This window comes from Garra rufa, chromosome 23, assembly GCF_049309525.1.
Source record: "Garra rufa chromosome 23, GarRuf1.0, whole genome shotgun sequence".
In the NCBI taxonomy this organism is placed as follows: domain Eukaryota; kingdom Metazoa; phylum Chordata; class Actinopteri; order Cypriniformes; family Cyprinidae; genus Garra; species Garra rufa.
The window spans coordinates 14,466,578-14,488,200 of record NC_133383.1 but is presented as its reverse complement, the minus strand read 5'-3'; the positions used below and the strand labels follow the sequence as shown (position 1 = coordinate 14,488,200).

Sequence of the window (21,623 nt, the reverse complement as noted above, 5' to 3'; positions counted from 1 at the left end):
AATTTAATTTTCAATTTCATTATATGCACCAAATTTTGCACGCGTTGAGGTGATTGAAAATGTAAATTTAAATACAGAATTATATTGCCTTTTTGAATATTGCATTGTCATTTTGAATATTGCATTGTCATTTTGAATATTGTATTGCCCTTTTGCATATTGCATTGCAAATTGAATATTGCTACACATATGCTTCCATACACAGCAAGCCTGGCTGTAATTAAATCATTCTAATTCAGTGAATTTTCTTGACATGACTAGCTTAACTACAAGTGTTTGTGCTGTGATACTTTAATAATGTTCTTGGCTAGTCCATTTACTTCAGTGTGTGTGTACATGTGCATCTTGTTTAGAAAGTAAGACGTAACTTATTTTTGATCCGAGTGACCTCAAGTTCAACATATCAAGCTGACTTTTCTGGAAAGTACTCTGGGAATGTTTGTTTTGCTGTTTTAGCTTATAAGAGTCTGCTTATCTCAGTACGTGTGTGTTTATACCTGCATGTTCATTAGCTTATTAGTCATCATGCTCTTTGGTTTATTTAAATAGGTCATTCTAAGATTAACAAGAGTTGATAATCTCCGAACTAAACAAATGATACCACATCCTAATCGTCTCTAGCGCTTAGGTTTGAATTTAGCAAATCTTACTCGGTATAAATCATATCAGCACTCAGCGAAATTTCGCAGATGTCTAAGCAAAACCACTTAATATAGTTTACGCTGCTGTCAGCGCTTGCTATGCTCACAAGAACCTTGCGAAGAAGACCACACTCGCTCAAAAACTTCAAAGATGTTATTGTTCAAGTTTTATAGCCGACAATTACCTTGATTATTTTTAGACAGGACACCCACAGGCCGCCCAATTTACTGACCATCTGATGGATATTGTGCACAGAACTGGAAAGCATTTTTCTTTATCTGGCGAGCTTTAATCTGATTGGCCGATTTCAAGCAGCTTCCTGGAGTAAGGGCACACAGGGTTTATTATCAGTCTACTTGGAAACAAAGTCATGTTTACGAGGTACCGGGTGATACAACGAGTGCTTTTCAGGATGAAATAATCTGTAGATCTGCCAGTTTTTCAGGTTAGTGCGAACAAAACAAACTGTGATTTCTTTTTTAACATACCAGTCAGACACTGTCTTCCTGTCTAAATGGGGGTTTATAGGCCAGATTAAGCTGCTTGTGCTGTTTAGTCAAAGGTCTGACTACAGCTCACACATCTTAACAATGAATACCCTTCTCATAGTGCCTCTTAGTCAAATGTGTCGTTTGTGTATTTTCAAGCGTCTATCCTTTCATAATGAGCACTTAGGACTCATTTTCGGCTTTTATGTGAACAGTGCGCTCTGGTAATTATAGGCAGTGCAGAAAGAAACTGACAATGGCCATCAGCAGGGTCACTGCGATTTTTGACGTTACAAATGCGAGCCGCTTACTCACGCTGCGATACTTTTGCAGCTGAATGATAATTTGCCATCTGCTAGTCCAGCCTGACAGTTTGGAGTCTATCAGACTATCAGCGGTACTATCAAAGTCAGGCACGTCCTCTCGACAAGGTGCTCGCTGAACGTACAATTTCGTCATGGGGCTTCATGAAGCACGCTGATTATTCATGTCACTGTCAAGCACCTATGGCTCTTGATCAGATTTATTTTTGTTGTTGCAGGCAGAGCAATGGGATGAGTTTTCCCAGTCATCAGTGCGAATGTTGTCTTCCTCTCATGTCCTCGAAGTCAGGATTTATAAGTATTTTTAAAATTTACAGCTGTTTTTCTTTCTTTGCTTTTTCTTGGCTCATCTTTCCTCACAGGGACATCGCTGAGAACTACGTTGAGTTGCTGAATTATTCCACTCTGAAGACGTGCACCGAGCTCACAGTGCTGTAAGTGTTTTTTGCGTACATTTACCCTCAGCCACAATCCACTGTGAAGTCTGATGAGTTGGTTTCATTGTGCTTTTTATATGATGGCTGCACATGTTGATGCCAGCATCACAATTTATAATGGCAACATGGCAGCGAGTTTGATTTATTAGTCAATTTAATTGAATGTGGTACAGATGTCGGTTTTAGTTTACAATGTTGGCCTTGGATCTCAGACATGTTTTTTTTAATCCTCAGTTTATTTTGTCTAAAAGGAAATGCTTGTTCTTGGTTAGTCATCAGGATGTCAGTACCCGTCTCCATGTGTTTCTTACTAGTGAAGAACAAGGCTTGATGCTCTTGTGGAGAATAAAGTTAAGCATGTGTTGAAATCATCTTCATTTTACTGTAACTTTGAAATGTAGGGCGTGCTGGCATTCTGATGGTTGTGTTTATCTTTTGATGTTAGATGATTAGATGATTAGATGAAGGGATAGTTCACCTGAAAATTAAAATTCTGTCATTAGTTACTTACCCTCATGTCGTTCCAAGCCTGTACAATCTTTGTCCATCCTCTAAACACAAATTAAGATATTTTCAATGTAGTCAAAGAGCTTTCTGACCCTGCATAGATAGCAACGCAACTGACACCTTCAAGGCCCAGAAAGGTAGTAGGGAAATCGTTGAAACAGTCTATGTGACATTAGTGGTTCAACATTAATGTTATGAAGCTATAAGAATACTTTTTTTGTGCAAAGAAAACAAAAATAACAACTTTATTCAACAATTTTTTGAACCACTGATGGCACAAGGACTATTTTAATGATGTTCCTGGTAGGGGTGGGCGGTACACCGGTGTCATAGTCATCACCGGTGTGAGATTGCGCCACGACATGGATTTTCTAATACCGTCAATACCGGTATATTTAAAACAATAAATTTTCTTCAAACGTTCAGTTGTGGTCTGAATACCTGTCCTTATACTGTATATATTGTTGTAAATAAAAAAGTAAAACATATTCGTATCAGCTTTGCAGGTGGTAGGTAAAAGGGGAGTGGCCATTAAACGACTGGTGAAACATCCTGAAGAAAGGTCGGGCCTGTAGCCTATACCAGGGGCGGAGTGGCAATCGGGACGACCGGGACTTTTCCCGGTCGGCCGGCCAAAGGATTTACACAGCGGATCACAAATTGAGCGGCGCGAGGCGAACGCGACCGGCCTGTTTACTTTTACTTTCGATTTTGTAAAGGGAGCAGCACATCTTATAATAGATATTTTAAAGGAAGGAAAGGAAGGAAAGGGGGTGAGTGAGGCCAAGTATGGTGACCCATACAAGGAATTTGTGCTCTGCATTTAACCCATCCAAGTGCACACACACAGTAGTGAACACACACACACCGTGAACACACACCCGGAGCAGTGGGCAGCCATTGCTGCGGCGCCCGGGGAGCAGTTGGGGGATCGGTGCCTTGCTCAAGGGACTCACCTCAGTCGTGGTATTGAGGGTGGAGAGAGTGCTGTACATTCACTCCCCCCACCTACAATCCCTGCCGGACCTGAGACTTGAACCTGCAACCTTTGGGTTACAAGTCCAAATCTCTAACCATTAGGCCACGGCTGCCCCATTCTCATATTTGTCAGTGAGTACAAGATTGCAACAAATCCTCCAGTCTATTTTTGTCATCTCTCTTTACTTTCGACCCGTGATCATTCAAATCTATAGGTCATTGTACACTGAGTCCGATTTTCGCATGCGTTTTTTTTTTTTTTTTTCTCATATTCGCCGTCCTTATCAAAATGCTTATTATGGATGCGAAAATGCATAAAATCAAACACGATCCGAATTTTTTTTATGACGGACGAAAGTTTCAGAGGCAGTGTGTAAACTCGATTAACATAACCTGTATTTTTTTTAACGTGCAAAAATGTCGGACGAAAATTTCGTACTCATGTGTGCAAAGACAAACTCCAGCAGCTCGTGTTGGATGCAGGGTTGCCAAGTCCGCCTTTTTCCCCACAGAATTGGTCTACTTATAAACTAATTGCCATGGGTTGATTTCCCCCAGTTATTTAAAGGTTTTAAATATTGCAGAAATTAAATTTCAATAAAAAAATAATTTTTGTTTTGTTGTACACTGTTAAGTAAGATCTTTAGGTTTTTTGCAAAATAAATATGTTGAGAATGCATAATACTCTCCCATGTCTCTTTTTGATAAGGATACCTACCATTTACTTATTATAATATAAAAATATTAACTTTATTTACATACTAAAGGGACAGGACAGGCTACTCCTCCCAAAATGTACCAAAAAAAGAAATACCGTGATATTATACCGTCACCGTTCAAAAGATGAAAAATACCGTGATATTAATTTTAGGTCATATCGCCCACCCCTAGTTCCTGGTAACCATGAACCTGGTAGTTGCGTTGCTGTCTATTGCAATTTTCTTAGCTAATTCCAGTTCCAATTTTTTTGAAGTGTGACCAGCCGAAACCGATTTTTGCAGATTCCGATTTTCTTTCTAAGAACTATAATTGACAGCATATACAAAGAAATCTACACTTTTTTTTATTGCAAAACATTATTAGAACGTATAGAGATTATTAAACATTACAATTCCCTCAATCAAAAGTTACAGATGTTCTCTCACTTAAACAGCTCTCAAAATAAAGTGCTTTGTGACAGCAAAGAGGTCGAAATAACAATTAATTGAAAAGGAGTTGCTGTTTATAACAAAACAAATGTCATTTCCCACTGTTTATAAATGGCCATTTTTTCTAGAGGTCGACCGATGTATCGGTTTTGCTGATTAATCGGCACCGATAGTTGATTGGCTGAACTATCGGTTATCGGCAAAAATCCATGCCGATAGTTTTTCCGGATTGCGTTCTTTGCTGAAGTGGCTCACGCTCCGCTGTCATAGAGTATGAGAGGTTAAGTCAGACACCAATGTTAAATGTCAGGATTGTTACCATATATTTGCATTGATTTATATCCAGTTGGTCATATTTGTAGCCAGCAAAATTGCAGATTTAAAGACTTGATGTGAGAAAGCAAACCGTGTTCATTCAGCCTACAGAATCCTGCTGCGCCACAGCGCGCCATTCCCAGTTTTATATTACATATCTGTCCCAAATTGTTGTTAATGTTTATAAAGGCTTGACCCTGCTGGAAGATTGTGCATTTAAGTGATAAATTCGTATTTCTGTAGCTCTAATAAAGTCTGTATGCTTCATATAGAGCTATAATTTATGTTTTAGCCTTTTCTTCAGGCCCCGGAAGCATGGTAGGTTTGCTTCTTGTTACGCACTTTATTTCACAATGCAATTTTCCTTGTTCTTACTTGATTTTAATAACTGATCAACAAAAATATGTATTCAAAATTAAGATAAAAATTATACAAAACGAAATTCGTTTAAAAAGGGATTTTCCACAAATAAAAAGGTGGAAGTGGTCAACAATTGTGTCTGACCCTCTCCAATTCTCCCGGCGTATTGCCGTCCAATTCATACCACGTCCTTTATGACATTTACAAATTACACACACTTCTTTCGTAATTAACAGATTAAACTGAAACAAAACACAAACAAATAATATTTAAACATAAATGTAAAACAGATAACACATTTTCTTAAATGGCTACAACAATATAGATCGTACTTTCTCTTTCCGTTTGATCTGTTGTTTAAACTAATCTTTGCCGCTTTTTTGATCATTCTTGAAGTAAACATTTGCCCATTTGGTGATTAAAACTGTTTTAGATTTCTGCTTGAACTACACGACGCATCCTGTGTGTGTTAGATACCTGCGAGTTGTCCGCGCAACGCAGCGCTGCATCCAATGCATCGCAACCCTCTCTTCAAGGAGCTTGTGTTTTTCCCCGCATATGGCATGCGTGAGCGCCTGAAACGCGGCTGGCTTCATTGCACAGAATTTGCACTGTGAGACTCGTGTGCATTGCTTGACAGTGCGTGCTTCCACCCGCAGTTTTTTACTTTACATGTGCCTTCATTTCTGCCGTTTGTAATGCAGCAGTATATTAGATGCACAAAACTCGCGCACTGACAGACTTTCACTTGCAATTTGTGTTTGTTCGTCCTAAAAAGCTCGATTGCAGATGCGGTTGAATGCACTTGCCATTTCGAATACTTTTATACGAAACTGATGTACACACAGTCAGTTATGTTTTCAGAGCAGAGCATCTGATATATCGAAATAGATCTGTGCATTCGTTTGAATGCAGCCTGTTAAAGCAGCCACTGTCAATGATCTCATCAGTAATAATCAAACGAAAGGAAAAAATAACTATTGTCTGTTAACTTTTGGATACTTAAAGAACACTTATTTTAAATAAGTAATTGGTTTAAAAGTAGCCTGCTTATATAATAAAAAAATAAAGTAAATTTTGCTCAAAATAAATTATATAAAATGTATATGAAAATGTAGCCATGTGCAGTAATATTGAAAACTGATGCATGGTTATATTTAGTTGTTATTGAAAATCGTAATTAAATTGAATCTTAATTTTAATAAGGCAGTACTAACATACAGAGATTCCAAATATAAACAAAAAGCATAAAAACTGCAATTTTACATATTGTTAAAATGTAAAGATTCCCACCCCTACTGTTAATATGAAATAACACTTTACAATGAGCCCATTTGTAACATCAACTAAGATTGATGAAAGCTGTAGAATAGAAGTGTTGTTCCTTGTTAGGGTGTTATTTTGTTAACATTAATGAACTATGAAATAACTTTAATGATCAATATATAATTAAAATTAATATTATTAATTTACAAAGTATGGTTTATTACTTTTTTAAAACTAGCAGAGCAGTATTTTAGTTGCCGTTCAGTATCTATTTTCAAAAATATCGGTTAATTAATCGGTATCGGCCAGTGTGGTCCAACCTAGCTATCGGTATCGGTAAAAACCAATATCGGTCGACCTCTAATTTTTTCCCTAACTTTATTAAATGTGTCATCTTTCAAGTCACATTCTTACATTGTATCAAACAATTCAGATAGAATAATAAACTGTAGAGTTGTTACCATTCAATTCCATATTTCCATTGCAGAGGAAATAGAAGCTGGAAGTGATAAAAGTAGCATTAGATGTATTTACACAGACTGTTTGATGAAGCTGAGGTAAATCATTTAGTAAGGTTAATGTTTTAAATATTTTTTAAACATACAAATAAGAAATGTTGGAAAATTTTTAATGATACTTTTAAATATAAAAAACGAACCACCAGTAGGTGGCGGCAAATGACGTTTTAATGAGTGAGTCATTTAGTCATTCATTTAACTAATTCGTCCAAACGTCTGATTAATTCAGAAACGAGGCAAGTGACTATCTTTTATGAATGGGTTACTGAATCGTTAACTCATTTAAATAATTAAAAAACTTGGATTCATTCAGTAACGAAATGCCGCTGTATTGCTCAGAGACACACAGCAGTTCTGTGGCTTTGGTTGTAACTATTCTCGTTAACGAAATGCAGCAATAATAATCTATGTTTTGTCTAAAATGTAAGTTACTTAATTTTAATTCCTTGTTTTTTGAACTACTATTGTATTGAATCAGTGTCACATTGCAATCGTGTTCATATTTGGGGAAACGTCGTGCATGTTGCTTACCTAAATCATATATTATAAATATCTTTTTTTTCTGCAGCACTATGTATCTATAACTTTCTGTGAGTGCTGTTTTGTACTTATTTGTTTTGATATCTGCATGCCTCATCTGGCATGACATTAAAACATGATCAGTCACCATATGTGGGACTGACTGGCCGATCAGTGGTCCGGGCCGATAATGCGGAAAAAAAGGCTAATTCCGGTCCCTGGCCGATGGATTGGTGCATCTCTATCAAAAAGCTCTCAGATTCCATCAAAAATATCTTCATTTGTCTTCCCGAAGATTAACAAAAGTCTTACAGGTTTGGAACATCATGAGGGGGAGCAATTATTGACACAATTTTCCATTTTTTGGTTAACTATTACTTTAACAACTAAAAATGTTAATGGCATTTTGCTGTATGCCAGAGCAAACTCACATCGCCACAATTCTACCACAGATTGAGAACAAGCTTTGCTCAAATGTGTTGACATTTGTGTTTTTTGGCCTCGGTGAAGAATGTGTTGAAAGGTTTCCAAATTACAAATAAAATTGTGTCTGTTTTCTCATCAGGCTTCCATTTGCTGGGCCTTTTTGAGATAATTTCGGAGAATTATTTCTTTTGACAGGCTTTATGTCACCCTTCTCATTTTGACCTGGGCAAATTAATGGAATTTGAAGCAACTGTGATATTACCTGAAAATAAGCTATTGATCTGCAATGCGGTTTTAACTCCTATCAGTTTTTACCTCAGGATGTTTATCTGCGGGCACATTTTGTGTATAAAAATAGAGGACTCTAATCCCTTTTTTTTTTTTAGAAAGCACCTGTGAATTTGACTCTCTTGCAGCTGTGGTCCTGATTTCTTACTAAAACTGTTGAAAATGAAATGAAAGTCTCTCAGGAACAGTGTGATGACAGAAAGATTTTGTCAGCGTTGTTGTTGCCTTATGCGAACAGACTGGCATCTCTCACAGTGACAACAATATCCCTTCCAGATGTTTTTTCCAAGGCTCTATTAGTTTATTATTAAGACGTGCCATTCTCTTTTGTAATAGATGTGAGGAAGTGTCAGACATGTCTTAAATGAGACTTTCGGGGAGAGATGGATATCTCTGCAGATAGGGTCAGCTTGCCCTTGCTGGAAGAATAAGATGGAAAATGCAGCAGAAAGCAATACGATTTCGTTATCATCTGGCTGTTTCACGGCCCAGTGGCTGTTCTTTGATGCTTTCCACACAAGTGAAAATGTGGTGGTTTAGTCTTATTGGAAAGCACATTAAAGTTTGTTCCCGTGATTTTTATGTCCAGATCGCTGCATGACAATAAAATCAAGATCCTTCCTGAAAACATCTTTCATTCTCTTGGATCTTTGGTTGAACTGTGAGTATCGCATAATCTGATTTGAGAGTAATAACTTTGTTTAAACGTTCTGCCTTGACATCATAATTTAAGTGTCTTTGTATGCACGTGGATTATGCTTATCTAACTGATGTATTTGTTTCTCCTTCTTGTTTTTTAAGAGACTTTTCTTGCAACAGAATTTCCAATCTTCCTAAAAACACCTTCAGGAGTTTAAAATATCTGCAGAAACTGTGAGTCATCCACATATCAGTCACATAGTTCATTTCAAAAGCGTTGAATTGGTAAGAGCACGCAATGCAATAAACCGCACCACAATAAAATAATGTTTTTAAGGGATATTTCATCCAAAATGAATAAAAAAAAATCTGTCATTCACTCACCTATCTCCTTCCAAGCCTGTGTGCTGTTATTTCCTCCATGGAAGAAACACGTCTACATTTGGGAGCTGTCAACCCCTCAAAAATGACAAAAAAGCACAATAAAAGTAGTCTAGCTGTATTTAGAGCTGTTATGATATTTTTTTGCCAGGAACAGACTAAGGGCCAGATTTACTAAACAGGGCAAATTAGCGTTAGAGCAAGTCCATAAAAGCGCAGATGCAAGGGGAAATTCTGCGATTTACTGTCAATGCGGACATTAAAAAACAGAAACAGCCAGATCATTTCCATAATGACCAGCGCAATCTACTAAGAGCAGCGCAAATTACCACCAGCTTTAAGACATGCTTTTGTTGGCCGTTAAATATTGGAGCAAATACCAGTAATTTGACGTGCGCAAATGTTAGTAAATCACAATGCCTAATTCATTTTAATACTCTCCTCCCATAAATTTTGTGTCTGAAAGGGAAACTCCTACAAACGCATATTCAATATGGTCAGGTGCAAAAATAACTGTGTCCACACCTTTTCAGCACGAATTCTTCACTGCACGTCATTAGTAAATCCTGACAGTACTTTTTGTAAACCTAGCCCTAAAATGTAAGGTCACCAAAACTCATCTGTAGCCCATGTCCGCATTCAGATCAAAAAGGGTTATTATTGATATTATTTCCTAAAAATTATTGGTCTTCCGAAGACTTGACCGCTCCTGGTAACTATTAACTGTTGATATGTGGCAAGAGCTACAAAGCGGTATTTGGAATGTGATCATTAACCCTCTGGGCCTCCTCATTAAGGGGTCACACTTGGCTCCCTCGCGGTCAAAAGTGACCGAAGCCTTAAAAAGTAACTTTTTTTTTTCTTCAGGAAAATCAATTAAATATATTTTAGTTCAATAATATTTTGTAATTATTATTTAGAATTTTGAGCATTTTTTATGAATCTATGCAATATTTATACAGTTTTAATGAGCAATTTTTTAGATTTATATTTTATATTATATTTTTTAATTTATTATGTATTTATTATTTTTCAATAAATACAACATTTCACATTAAAATAGAGTAAAAGCATTTAAAATCCTTTTTTTTTTAAGTGAAAATTGCACCATCTAGTGGCATAAAAATAAAAACTTGTGTAATGCCGTGTAAACTCCTGTATCTCCCTATATACATATATACAGGGGCTTTGGGATTCCTATTGTTTTTTTTCTTTTTATTGTTTCTTCATTTTATTAGGCTTTGCATTTAGAAATATATTCAGACATTCTAAAAGATAAATTTTGGCAAGGTTTAGATATTTTTTTGATTGGATAAATATCAGGTTTTGCATTTTTCTGCTTATTTCTGTATGTCTCTGTGTGTGTCTGTGCGTGTGTGCGCGCGCGTGTGTGTGCGTGTGTGTGTCAGTTCTGTACTTTTGTTATTTTAGAGTGTCAGTCCTTGCTTGCTGAACACTTCTTTTCAGCACAGTTGCTCATTTATAGCTTGTATTATCAAAAGATTATCTGAATTATCACATTTTTTCGTATTTCCCATTCATTTCCTATGTCGGTCATTTTTGACCGCGAAGGAGCCAAGTGTGACTATTTTTTTTTTTGACCCTTTAACATATCCGAATCATGTCACTGATTTTTTTTTGTACTCGCATAGCTAATGCAACAAAAGTCACCAAGTGTCATCTCATTCTGATGAAGCTACGATTTTTAAAAATTCAAAACATAAAATTTTTCGGTCAAAAATGACCGAAGAGGCCCAGAGGGTTAAATAATCAGAATTACTATTTTTGGCTGATGTACTTTGTGTAATATTTGCAGGAACATATCCCATAATCCTTCCCTCAATATTCTTGCCAGTCACTTTGATCATCTGGTCCAACTTGAGTCTCTGTAAGTATTAACACTGCATGTTCTGCCTTTCAAAAGAATGCCTTTTTTAGTAGGTGTCACATGAAACACAACATGCATTCGTATTTAACAGAAGTCTGGAGGGCATTGAAATTCCTGATATAACCACCAAGATGTTTCTTCCGATGGGGAACCTGTCCCACATGTACGTACCTCTTATTGTGTGGTCTGTGTATTAATTTAATTTGCATTAGTAGGATGCTCAGTTTGTAATCTGTTATGTGTGCACATCTGTCTTTTCTAGATATTTTAAGGATTTTCAGTACTGCTCCTATGTCCCACATGTTCGGAAATGTAAACCTAACACAGATGGAATTTCATCAGTGGAGGACCTGTTAGCCAGCCTGGTTCTGCGGGTGTCCGTCTGGGTTATGGCCTTCATCACCTGCTTCGGGAATATCTTTGTTATCGGAATGCGCTCTTTCATTAGAGCAGAGAACAACCTGCATGCAGCCTGCATCAAAGTCCTGTGTTGTGAGTACTGCTGAAACTATTGTTAATATTTGATTAATACAGTTGAAGTCAAAAGTTTACATACACCTTGCAAAATTTGCAAAATGTTAATTATTTTACCATAAAAAGAGGGATCATACAAAATGCATGTTATTTTTTATTTAGTACTGACCTGAATAAGATATTTCACATAAAAGATGTTTACATACAGAGAAAAAATTAGTTGAATTTATAAAAATGACCCCGTTTACAAGTTTTCATACACTTGATTTTTAATACTGTGTTGTTACCTGAATGATCCACAGCTTTGTTTTGTTTTTGTTTAGTGATAGTTGTTCATGATTTACTTGTTTGTCCTGAAGTTAAACTGGCCGCTGTTCTTCAGAAAAATCCTTCAGGTCCCACAAATTCTTTGGTTTTTCAGCATTTTTGTGTATTTTGAACCCTTTCCAACAATGACTGTATGATTTTGAGATCCACCTTTTCCCACTGAGGAGAACTGAGCACTGCAAACAAAGGCTCATCTTAGTATTTTCGTCTTGTTTCTAGCCAACAAATAAATAAAAAAATCTTAAATTAAGATGCATTTACTGGATAAGCAAATGACATAAGATATTTAGTCTTGTTTCCAGGGGAAAAAAATAAATTAAGCACATTTTGCATAAAATAAGTAAAGTTATCTGCCAGTGGGGTAAGTAAAATACTCTTGTTTTAAGAATATTTTACTTACGCCACTGGCAGATAATTGTACTTGTTATAAGCAAAATGCACTTAATTTAGTTTTTTTCCTCCCTGGAAACAAGGCTAAATATCTTATGTCATTTTACTTAAATTTTTGTTTAGATATTTTGACTAGAAGCAAGACAAAAAGACTAAGTAAGATAAGCTTTTTTTGCAGTGAGGGACTGCAGATATTACAGAAGGTTCAAAGGCTTCAAATGCTTCAGAAGGAAACACAATGCATTAAGTTTTTGAATTTGAAGATCAGGGTAAATTGAACTTATTTTGTCTTTTGGAAAACATGTAAGTATCTTCTGTAGCTTCTGAAGGGCAACACTAAATAAAAAAATATGATATTTTGAGAAAATTTTATAAAGAATCTTCATTATGTTGAAAAGTTTACACCCCTTAATGCATCATGTATCCTTCTGAAGCATCAGTGAGAGTTTGAACCTTCTGTAATAGTTCCACACGAGTCCCTCAGTTGTCCTCAGTGTAAAAAGATGGATCTCAAAATCATACAGTCATTTTTGGAAAGGGTTCAAATACACAAAAATGCTGAAAAAAAAAACAAGAATTCGTGGGACCTGAAGAATTTTTCTGAAGAACAGCGGGCAGTTTAACTGTTCAGGAAAAACAAGAGATCCACAGCTGTGGATCATTCAGGTAACAGCACAGTATTGAGAATCAAGCGTATGTAAATTTATACAACAGTTCGTTCTGGTTCTCAAATCTGATTGGTTGAGAACCGTGAGATATTCTACTGGTATCGCTACAGGAACGCCCTTTCACAATTTTGTATCACTCCGCGTGTTCTAGCCGGGTCCGTTTTTTTTTTAGTGTCATGGCGGACGTCCAAATCCCGTATCATTTTATAAATATTACTCTTTTTGTGTCACGGAATGTAATTTTAAGAGGTTTTCAGGCGAGAATGTACTTGTTTATAGTTCAAATATGCAGTTTGTTAATAAAGATAACGTCTATTTGAAAATTTGCTTCGTCGTTTTCGGACGTGTGAGACCCATAACGTCAGGGGGCTTTCCGCTCGAGAGCGCTCTCACCACGGCCAGATCTTCAGGAATTTACCGCTGGCTATGATGTCTCTGTAGTGGTTACACATGACATGTAATTCGTAATCTAACGGGCAGTCTTTGATCTCATTAATTTATTATTTGTTCCAGAGAAGAAGTTCATGTAGCATGTTTATGTAAATTCAATGCTGAATGCTGCCTTTACTCTTGACTGAATTGCCTAGCAACTTTTTGATGCCTGTTTTTGTTGTTGTTGTTTATTAAATATTATTACTCAATAATTAAAAATGGATATAAACAATGTATTTAATAATAGTATTTAGGATTGAGAAACGTGCGTGTATTCGTCATGGTGATTTTAGTTAACGTTACATTGTTCCGCCTTTAGATGGCGACAAGAGACCGTTTTATGAGTGAGCAGTTAATAGTGACTTTGGGACTTTTACACTGAAAAGTTAAGCGGAAGTTATTTTTTAGCTTCAACAACAGCTTGCCAAAGCGAATAAATGCACTGAGCAGCAAAATCACCCTTAATAGATGAACGGATATTAACGCTTTCTTCAGTAAACATTCAAACTTATGTCATATCATCATGAATATGAATAATGAATGCTCTATCAGATGCAGGTACGTTAATCACTCGCTCAGTCCATCTCTCTCATACATGATACAGTGAGGTTTTAATACAGTAATACAATAGGCTTTCAATGAAGCAACTCAACATTCCTTCGTTACTAGTTCTAAAGTGACGTTTTGGAATTAGTAATGAAGTTTATGCTCAGCTGATCAGCTGTCAAACTTTGATTTGAATTCGTGGCGGAAGGAATAGTTTGCACAAAAGAGGGATTTTAAAGACACTCTGTTGTTATTTTGTTTATGCATTTACACACTCGTGCCGTTGAACTGTTGTATAAACGCAATATCACACTCAGAGACTTGAGATATGGCTGTATATCAGCACTCTGTGATGACCTACGGCGAATCACAACCGTGCCGATATACAGCCATATCTCAAGTCTATGAGTGTGATATTGCTCATGTATGTAAACTTTTGAAGAGGGTAATTTTTATAATTTCAACTATTATTTTCTCTTATGGACTATATGTAAACATATTCAGGTCTGTACTAAATTAAAAAAAAAAAACATGATTTTGCATGATCCCTTTTATTTTGGTAAAATAATGAACATTTTGCAGACTCCGCAAGGTGTATGTAAACTTTTGACCTCAACTGTAAATACATGCAAAAATGGTGTTTAATGAAATAATAATAAGACGATGACCTCAAATGATGCTAGCCTTGGATTGACATACAAAACTGCCAAATACTACTCTTATACCGTAATCATTATTGTCACAAGCTGTAATCATCATCTAACATTTTATTAAATTATTGTTAAATATTACATTGAATTGAATTGAACTAACTTCATTATTGAATAGTCTGGTCTTTGTACTGAACACACTCAGACTGCCATCTGTCTGTAACAGTCTCATAAAAGTCCACAGAATTGAATCAACTCCAAAAAAGTTTGGCTAGACATTCTTCAAGAGCAAAAAAAAAAAAAAAAGATTTTTTGGAAAGAAACTATACCCAGTTATGCAGCCTTCATGAATGGGGGTATAAGTAGGAAAAGCCAAGGGTAACAATAGGTAAGGGAATTTATTTGAAAAATGAATGCTGACAGTAAAGCCCATTATGATTTGCTCTTGTGTCTGGTGTATATCCTTGTGCGTGTTTGATTTTTCGTTGCTGAGTGTTTATGCATTCACCTATAATCATATTTAGAAAGTGACAGTACGTTTGTCTTCATAAGCTAGCTCAATGAATGTTATGTGCATTTTTGAACTTATTTAAAGGGTAAAGTTACAGACTGTTCCACAGTCTGATCACTTCCTGATGTACCAAACAATAAACACATCTACTAATGCTTCAGTAAATCTGTGACAGATGTAGTTTTTCCAGACATCAGGATGAGAACACAGATAGCCACTTGATGGGTTGTTTTTTTTTTTTTTCAGTGCTGCAGTTTTACAGTCAAAAATCCAATATGGGAAGGCAGCATTATTTCACAGTTCGTATTTGCTTGAAAATTGTGATTTCATGCATTTTTAATATTTTATCTTTTAAAAATTATGTTTTATTCATTTTCCTTTGATACAGAAATGAAGTCCTTGCAAAATACTGACAATAATACAATGACAACAACAGTCAAAGTAAAGATTGTAGTAAAACTAACAAAATCAGCCAGGACACCCCTAGATAAATCTTCCTGTCAGGATATTTCCAACAGACTCTCAATTTGTTGTGAAATTTGCTGAGATTATATTACTGGCCATTTGTCTCTTCTTTGGACAAACCATCTTTTGCAAAATTTTACTTAAAAAAAAAAAAATCATGATAAATTTGCAAACTTAATTTACCAAAAGGTGATTTTAATTTATTATATAGGTATTATAGAAATAATTGAAAGTTGTATTTATTATATTATTAAAAATGTGTTTATATACTTTATTTTTATATAATATATATAAGATTAATGATTTTTAAAGACGTTTCTTATGCTTATCAAAGCTGTATTTATTTGATCAAAAAAACTGTAATATTTTGAAAAATTATTTCAATTTAAAGTAACTGTTTTCTATGTGAATATATTTTCAAATGTAATTTGTTCCTGTGATCCAAATCTAAATTTTCAACATCATTACTCCAGTCTTCAGTGTCACATGATGATTCAGAAATCATTTTAATTTGCTGATTTATTATCAATGTTGAAAACAGTTGCTGCTTAATATTTTTTTGGAACCTGTGATACTTTTTTCAGGATTCTTTGATCAATAAAAAGGTTGAAAAGAACAGCATTTATTTAAAATAGAAAGGTTTTCTAAAAAATACACAAGTTTGTGGTCAGTACATTTTTATTCTTTCTTTTTTTAAAGAAATTCTTACTTTTATTCACCAAGGATGTGTTAAATTAATCAAAAGTGATATCATAGATTTACATTGTTAGAAAAGATTTTTAGTTTGAATAAATCCTGTTTTTTTAAACTTGTTATTAATTAAAGAATCCTGAAAAAAAAAAAAGGTTCCAAAAAATTCTTTGGCAGCACACATGTGCTGTTTCCAACATTGATTCTAATAATAAATCAGCATATTAGAATGATTTCTGAATGATCATGTGACACTTAAGACTGGAGTAACAGCTGATGAAAATTCAGCTTTGCATCACAGGAATAAATTGTAGTTTAAAGTATATTCAAATAAAAAACATTATTTTGTATTGTAATAACATTTTGCAGTATTACAGTTTTTTTCTGTATTTTTAATCAAATAAATGCAACCTTGATGAGCATAAGAGACTTCTTTAAAAAAACAAGTCTTACTGATTTCAAACTTTTATACTGTCTATATATACTGCTGTGTGATGGCTTTTTTCTTTTTCCTTTTTTATAGAATGTAAATAAACACTTTTCGAAAAAGAAAAAAAAACAATTATATTTTATATTTTTACATTAACATTCTGTTTATAAATGAACTTAGTGTTAGTGTATTCCACAATAATAAATCAAGGCAGTCCCAATTTTTAACAATATATTTTATCTGTGAACTTATATTCTGCTATTCTTTTTTATATTTAACTTTCAACTATTTTTAAAGTTTTTAGATCATCAGTCATCACACTCATTTTTTCATACATCATTCTCAATTACCCCCCACCAAACTCACCGCACACTTTATGTTAGAGTGCACCTAATTTGATTTTATATTATTTATATATAATTCATTCAAACGCTTCAGCTGCATGATATAAGATGTGTCATATAAAGGTCATTTCTGATGACAGAGGGTTGTTATCAGCGGATGTCAGATTCACAGTTCACTGTCTCTGTCTGTGCTCGGTCTGTTAATCTCAGCTACATCAGTGCATTCAGAGTGGGAACAGGAGCTTAGCCTTTACCGTCACCTGTCGCTGGCTTTATAATGTCCCTCAGCTCACCTTTGCCATGCTGCCAGAATCAAAGATTGCCTGTTACCACAGATGGCCGTACCACCTATGATTATTCGTTCAAACTATAAGGAGCAAGGATACGTTTATATATTATTCACATTAAACACATTCCCCTTTCTCATAAGCTTTCATGACACCTGCAGTTTTCTTCAATTTACTGTCTGACTTGTGGGAGAACCAGGAAATGAGCAGCTGTCAAGTATTTCACACCTCCTCAGAAAAGAAAGGCCTAAAATATACTGGCAAGCAACTTCACGCCACTGGTCACACTGTGTCTTTGTTTTTATATTGGTAATGAGGAACAGAATTTGTGCTGTCAAGATTAACATCCATTACACAAATAGATGCAGCAGAGACTAGTCACTATTGTTTTAAATCAATTTAATTAGTCTGTGACTAAGGGGTGTAGCAAAAACATGTAGTGACCTGATGATACTAGAAATAGCGATTTCCCAATCAGTACAGACATTGACTTTTGTGGTTAAGTCATGAGATGAAGACTGAAGAACAAACCTTACTCTGGCTGGCACATATTTAAAGAGATTTCATGTTATATTCATTTGTAGAAGCCTACAGTTTTTTTTTTTTTCATTTTTGCTAAGCACTGTATCATATGCTTGAGGGTTGTTGTCATTTTGACTCTTTTGCTTTAATGTTTTCCAGTTGCTGACTGTCTGATGGGAGTCTATCTTTTCTTCCTGGGCATATTTGATGTGAAATTCCGGGGCGAGTATAACCGGAACGCTCTTATCTGGATGGACAGCGTGGAATGCCGAACGATTGGCTTTCTCGCCATGCTCTCCTCTGAAGTATCAGTTCTCCTCCTCACCTACTTGACACTAGAGAAATTCCTAGTCATCGTTTTCCCGTTTAGCCATCTGCGGCCTGGGAAGCTGCAGACGGTGTTGGTTCTGGCCTTCATCTGGATTCTGGGATTTGTCATAGCAGCTGTTCCCTTGCTAAATGAAGATGTGTTTGGGAACTATTATGGCCGAAATGGAGTGTGTTTTCCTCTGCACTCGGATAGGCTGGAGAAGCCAACAGCCAAAGGATACTCCACAGGGATATTTCTTGGTTCGAGTCTTTTCATTAATTTGATGTTTACTGATGTATTGAAGTGTGTTTTAATTCTTCTATTAATATAATATACACTACCAGGCAAAATTTAAAATATTTAAGATTTTTTAATGTTTTTAAAAGAATTCTGATATGCTCACCAAGCCTGCATTTGTTTTATTAAAATAACATTGTTAAAAATATGCAATTACAATTTGAAAGAACCGTTTTCAATTCTAATATGTTTAAATGCAAGATGTATTATCAGCTGTCCTTAGAAGTATTTTAAGTGTCAAATTATCTTTCAGAAATCATTTTAATATGCTGATTTTGCGCTCAAGAATCATTTCCTATTATCAATCTTGAAAACAGTCGTGCTGCTTAATTTTTCATTCTTTTTTTGTGGAAACCGTGATAGATGACAATTCAAAAGTCTGAGGCAAATATGTGACCCTGGAACACAAAACCGGTCACAGGGGTCTGTATTTTGAAATTTAAAGAGTTATACATCATCTGAAAGCTGAATAAATGCAATTTCCGTTGATGGATAGGACAGTATTTGGCCAAGATACAACTGTTTGAAAATCTGGAATCTGAGGGTTCAAAAAAAAAAAAAAAAAATTGAGAAAATCGCCTTTAAATTTGTCCAAGTTCTTAGCAGTGCATATTACTAATCAAAAATAAAGTTTTGATATATTTATAGTAGGAAATTCACAAAATATTTAACATGATCTTTACTTAATATCCCAATGATTTGTGGCATAAAAGAAAAATCGATCATTTTGACCTACGCAATGTATTTTTGGCTATTGCTACAAATATACCCGTGCTACTTAAAACTAGTTTTGTGGTTCAGGGTCACATATGATTTTTCTTCCCTATTTTTTGTAAGAAATTAATACTTTTGTTCTGCAAAGATGCATTCAATTGTTAAAAAAGTGACAGTAAAAACATTTTTGTCTTTTAAAAATGTCTTTGTTCATCAAGAATCCTGAAAAAATTTAGCAGTTTCCATAAAAATATTAAAATGTTTTCAACATTAATTATATAAGGTCCATTGTTATTATCACTAATAGTAATAAATGATGTTTCATTAACAAAGTTCGGGAGAAGCACATCAGATACTTAGCGTAAACATCACAAGAGGAGCCCACTCAAGTCAATCAGCGTCATAGGTTTAAATACAGCTGACTCACCTCCATTCACTTGAAGGTTTATCAGTAACCCTCCACCACCCCATCTCCCACTCCGAGTTCTCACTACTCCTATTGGGGGGTACTCTGGGTTCGGGCCATCCCCGAGCTCGGAGCCCTTCACCGGACAGCACGCCAAACATGCATTAGTATTCTCCGGCTAATTATATGTAAGCGTGAACTCGTGAATGATAATAATAATAATCAGTATATTAGAATAATTACTGAAATACTCTGACATTTTAATTCAACACAAAAGAATGGAGTGTTTTTGATTTTAAGTAGAAAACTGTAATAATTGTAATAACATTTAAAAAAATATTAACCTTGGTGAGTATATGAGGCTTTCTCAGTATCAATCCACACTCTTTAGACCGATAATATAATACAATATAATAATATATAATATAATACAATACAGTATGTAATATAAAATAGGGTGACCAGCAGAAGAATTGTGACCCTGAACCACAAAACCAGTCTTAAGTAGCACATGTATATTTGCAGCAATAGCCAAAAATACATTGTTTGGGTCAAAAATATAAATTTTTCTTTTATGCCAAAAATCATTAAAAGATCATGTTCCATTAAGGTATTTTGTACATTTACTACCATAAATATATCAAAACTTAATTTTTGTATTATTAGTAATATGCATTGCTAAGAACTTCATTTAGACCATTTTAAAGGCGATTTTCTCAATATTTCGACTTTTTGTTTACCCTCAGATTTTCAAATAGTTCTTGGCTGAATATTGTCCTATCATAACAAACCATACATCAGCGTATTTGTTCATACTTTTTATTTATATAATATAATATAATACAATACAATATATGGGTTATATAAAATAGGGTGACCATTTTTTAAAACAGCAAAACCGGCTAAGGATCTGCAATGTCCGATGAAAATGTTAGCTCATCACTTGAGTTTTTATGTGTTGTATGAAGAAATTGATCTGCTGGTTTTATCTTGTTTAAAACCCATTGTAAAGACGACAGAGAGTAGCAACAAAGCGTTCATATTGTCTTTGCAACCGAAAAAGTTGTTGGTATCTAAAAACTCTCTCTCACTCTTAATTTAAGAACGCTATACAACGTAAGCAACACAAACAGAACTGCACAATGCATTTGGATATATTAACACTGAAACTGTAACCGACGTACCATAAACCCGTAACGTTTCGGGTAAACAGGGACGTCTGGTCACCCTAAGTAAACTGTTTAAATTCAGTATCCACTATCCAGCAGCCTATTACTTTCCTATGTCAGTCCTCATTTGCATATCCTGAAATGTTTGTGTATTGTATATTCACAGGTCTTAATCTGGTGGCGTTCTTGGTGATTGTCGTTTCCTATTCCAGCATGTTCTGCTCCATTTATAAAACCGGCATCAATGCCACAGATGTGCGCAGTCGGCTACACAAAGATGTGGCTGTGGCCAATCGCTTTTTCTTTATTGTGTTCTCTGATGCCCTCTGCTGGATACCCATATTTTTGGTTAAAACACTTTCTCTGCTTAAAGTGGAAATTCCAGGTATGTTATTTGTATTTCTTCACCGCCTGATTTATTTAAATGTGGCATGATCTTGTTTTATTTATTTATTTTTAATTAATTATTATTATTTATTTATTTTACTTATCTGTTATGATGAAAAACAGTAAAGTTTTTAAACAGAAAATATCGTTCATGAATACTTACAGTAAATAATGTTTGGCTAGCTAAGGCTGGAATTTTTTATCTGGATATATTTGCATGGATCTTAAGCCCTATAACATTTTAAATATACTCTGCCAAAGTTTCCTTGCTGCGACGTCTTTGACAGAAATGGATAACCAATATGGGTGAAAGAGCCAGTGAACGAAAGGTATCATAGCGTAGGCCTATCATAATCATTATCTGTGTTCAGACTGGAGAATAACAGTCTTCCCTGGAACAAGAAAGATAAATATCTTGATAATAAGGCACACAAAAACTAATTAGATTTATATATTAATATATATATATATATATATATAT

At 35.0% G+C, this 21,623-nt stretch overlaps 1 protein-coding gene across 1 annotated transcript in view; it reads left to right on the top strand.

Annotated features, from left to right (window-relative positions):
- Positions 1-21,623, top strand: part of rxfp2a (relaxin family peptide receptor 2a) — a 75,357-nt gene that overhangs the window by 50,996 nt on the left and 2,738 nt on the right. The window contains exons 10-17 of the mRNA XM_073829429.1: positions 1,816-1,887; positions 8,805-8,876; positions 9,017-9,088; positions 11,052-11,123; positions 11,215-11,286; positions 11,386-11,615; positions 18,019-18,429; positions 20,922-21,140. Coding sequence (XP_073685530.1) covers positions 1,816-1,887; positions 8,805-8,876; positions 9,017-9,088; positions 11,052-11,123; positions 11,215-11,286; positions 11,386-11,615; positions 18,019-18,429; positions 20,922-21,140 — 1,220 coding nt within the window. The remainder of the gene's footprint in view (positions 1-1,815; positions 1,888-8,804; positions 8,877-9,016; positions 9,089-11,051; positions 11,124-11,214; positions 11,287-11,385; positions 11,616-18,018; positions 18,430-20,921; positions 21,141-21,623) is intronic.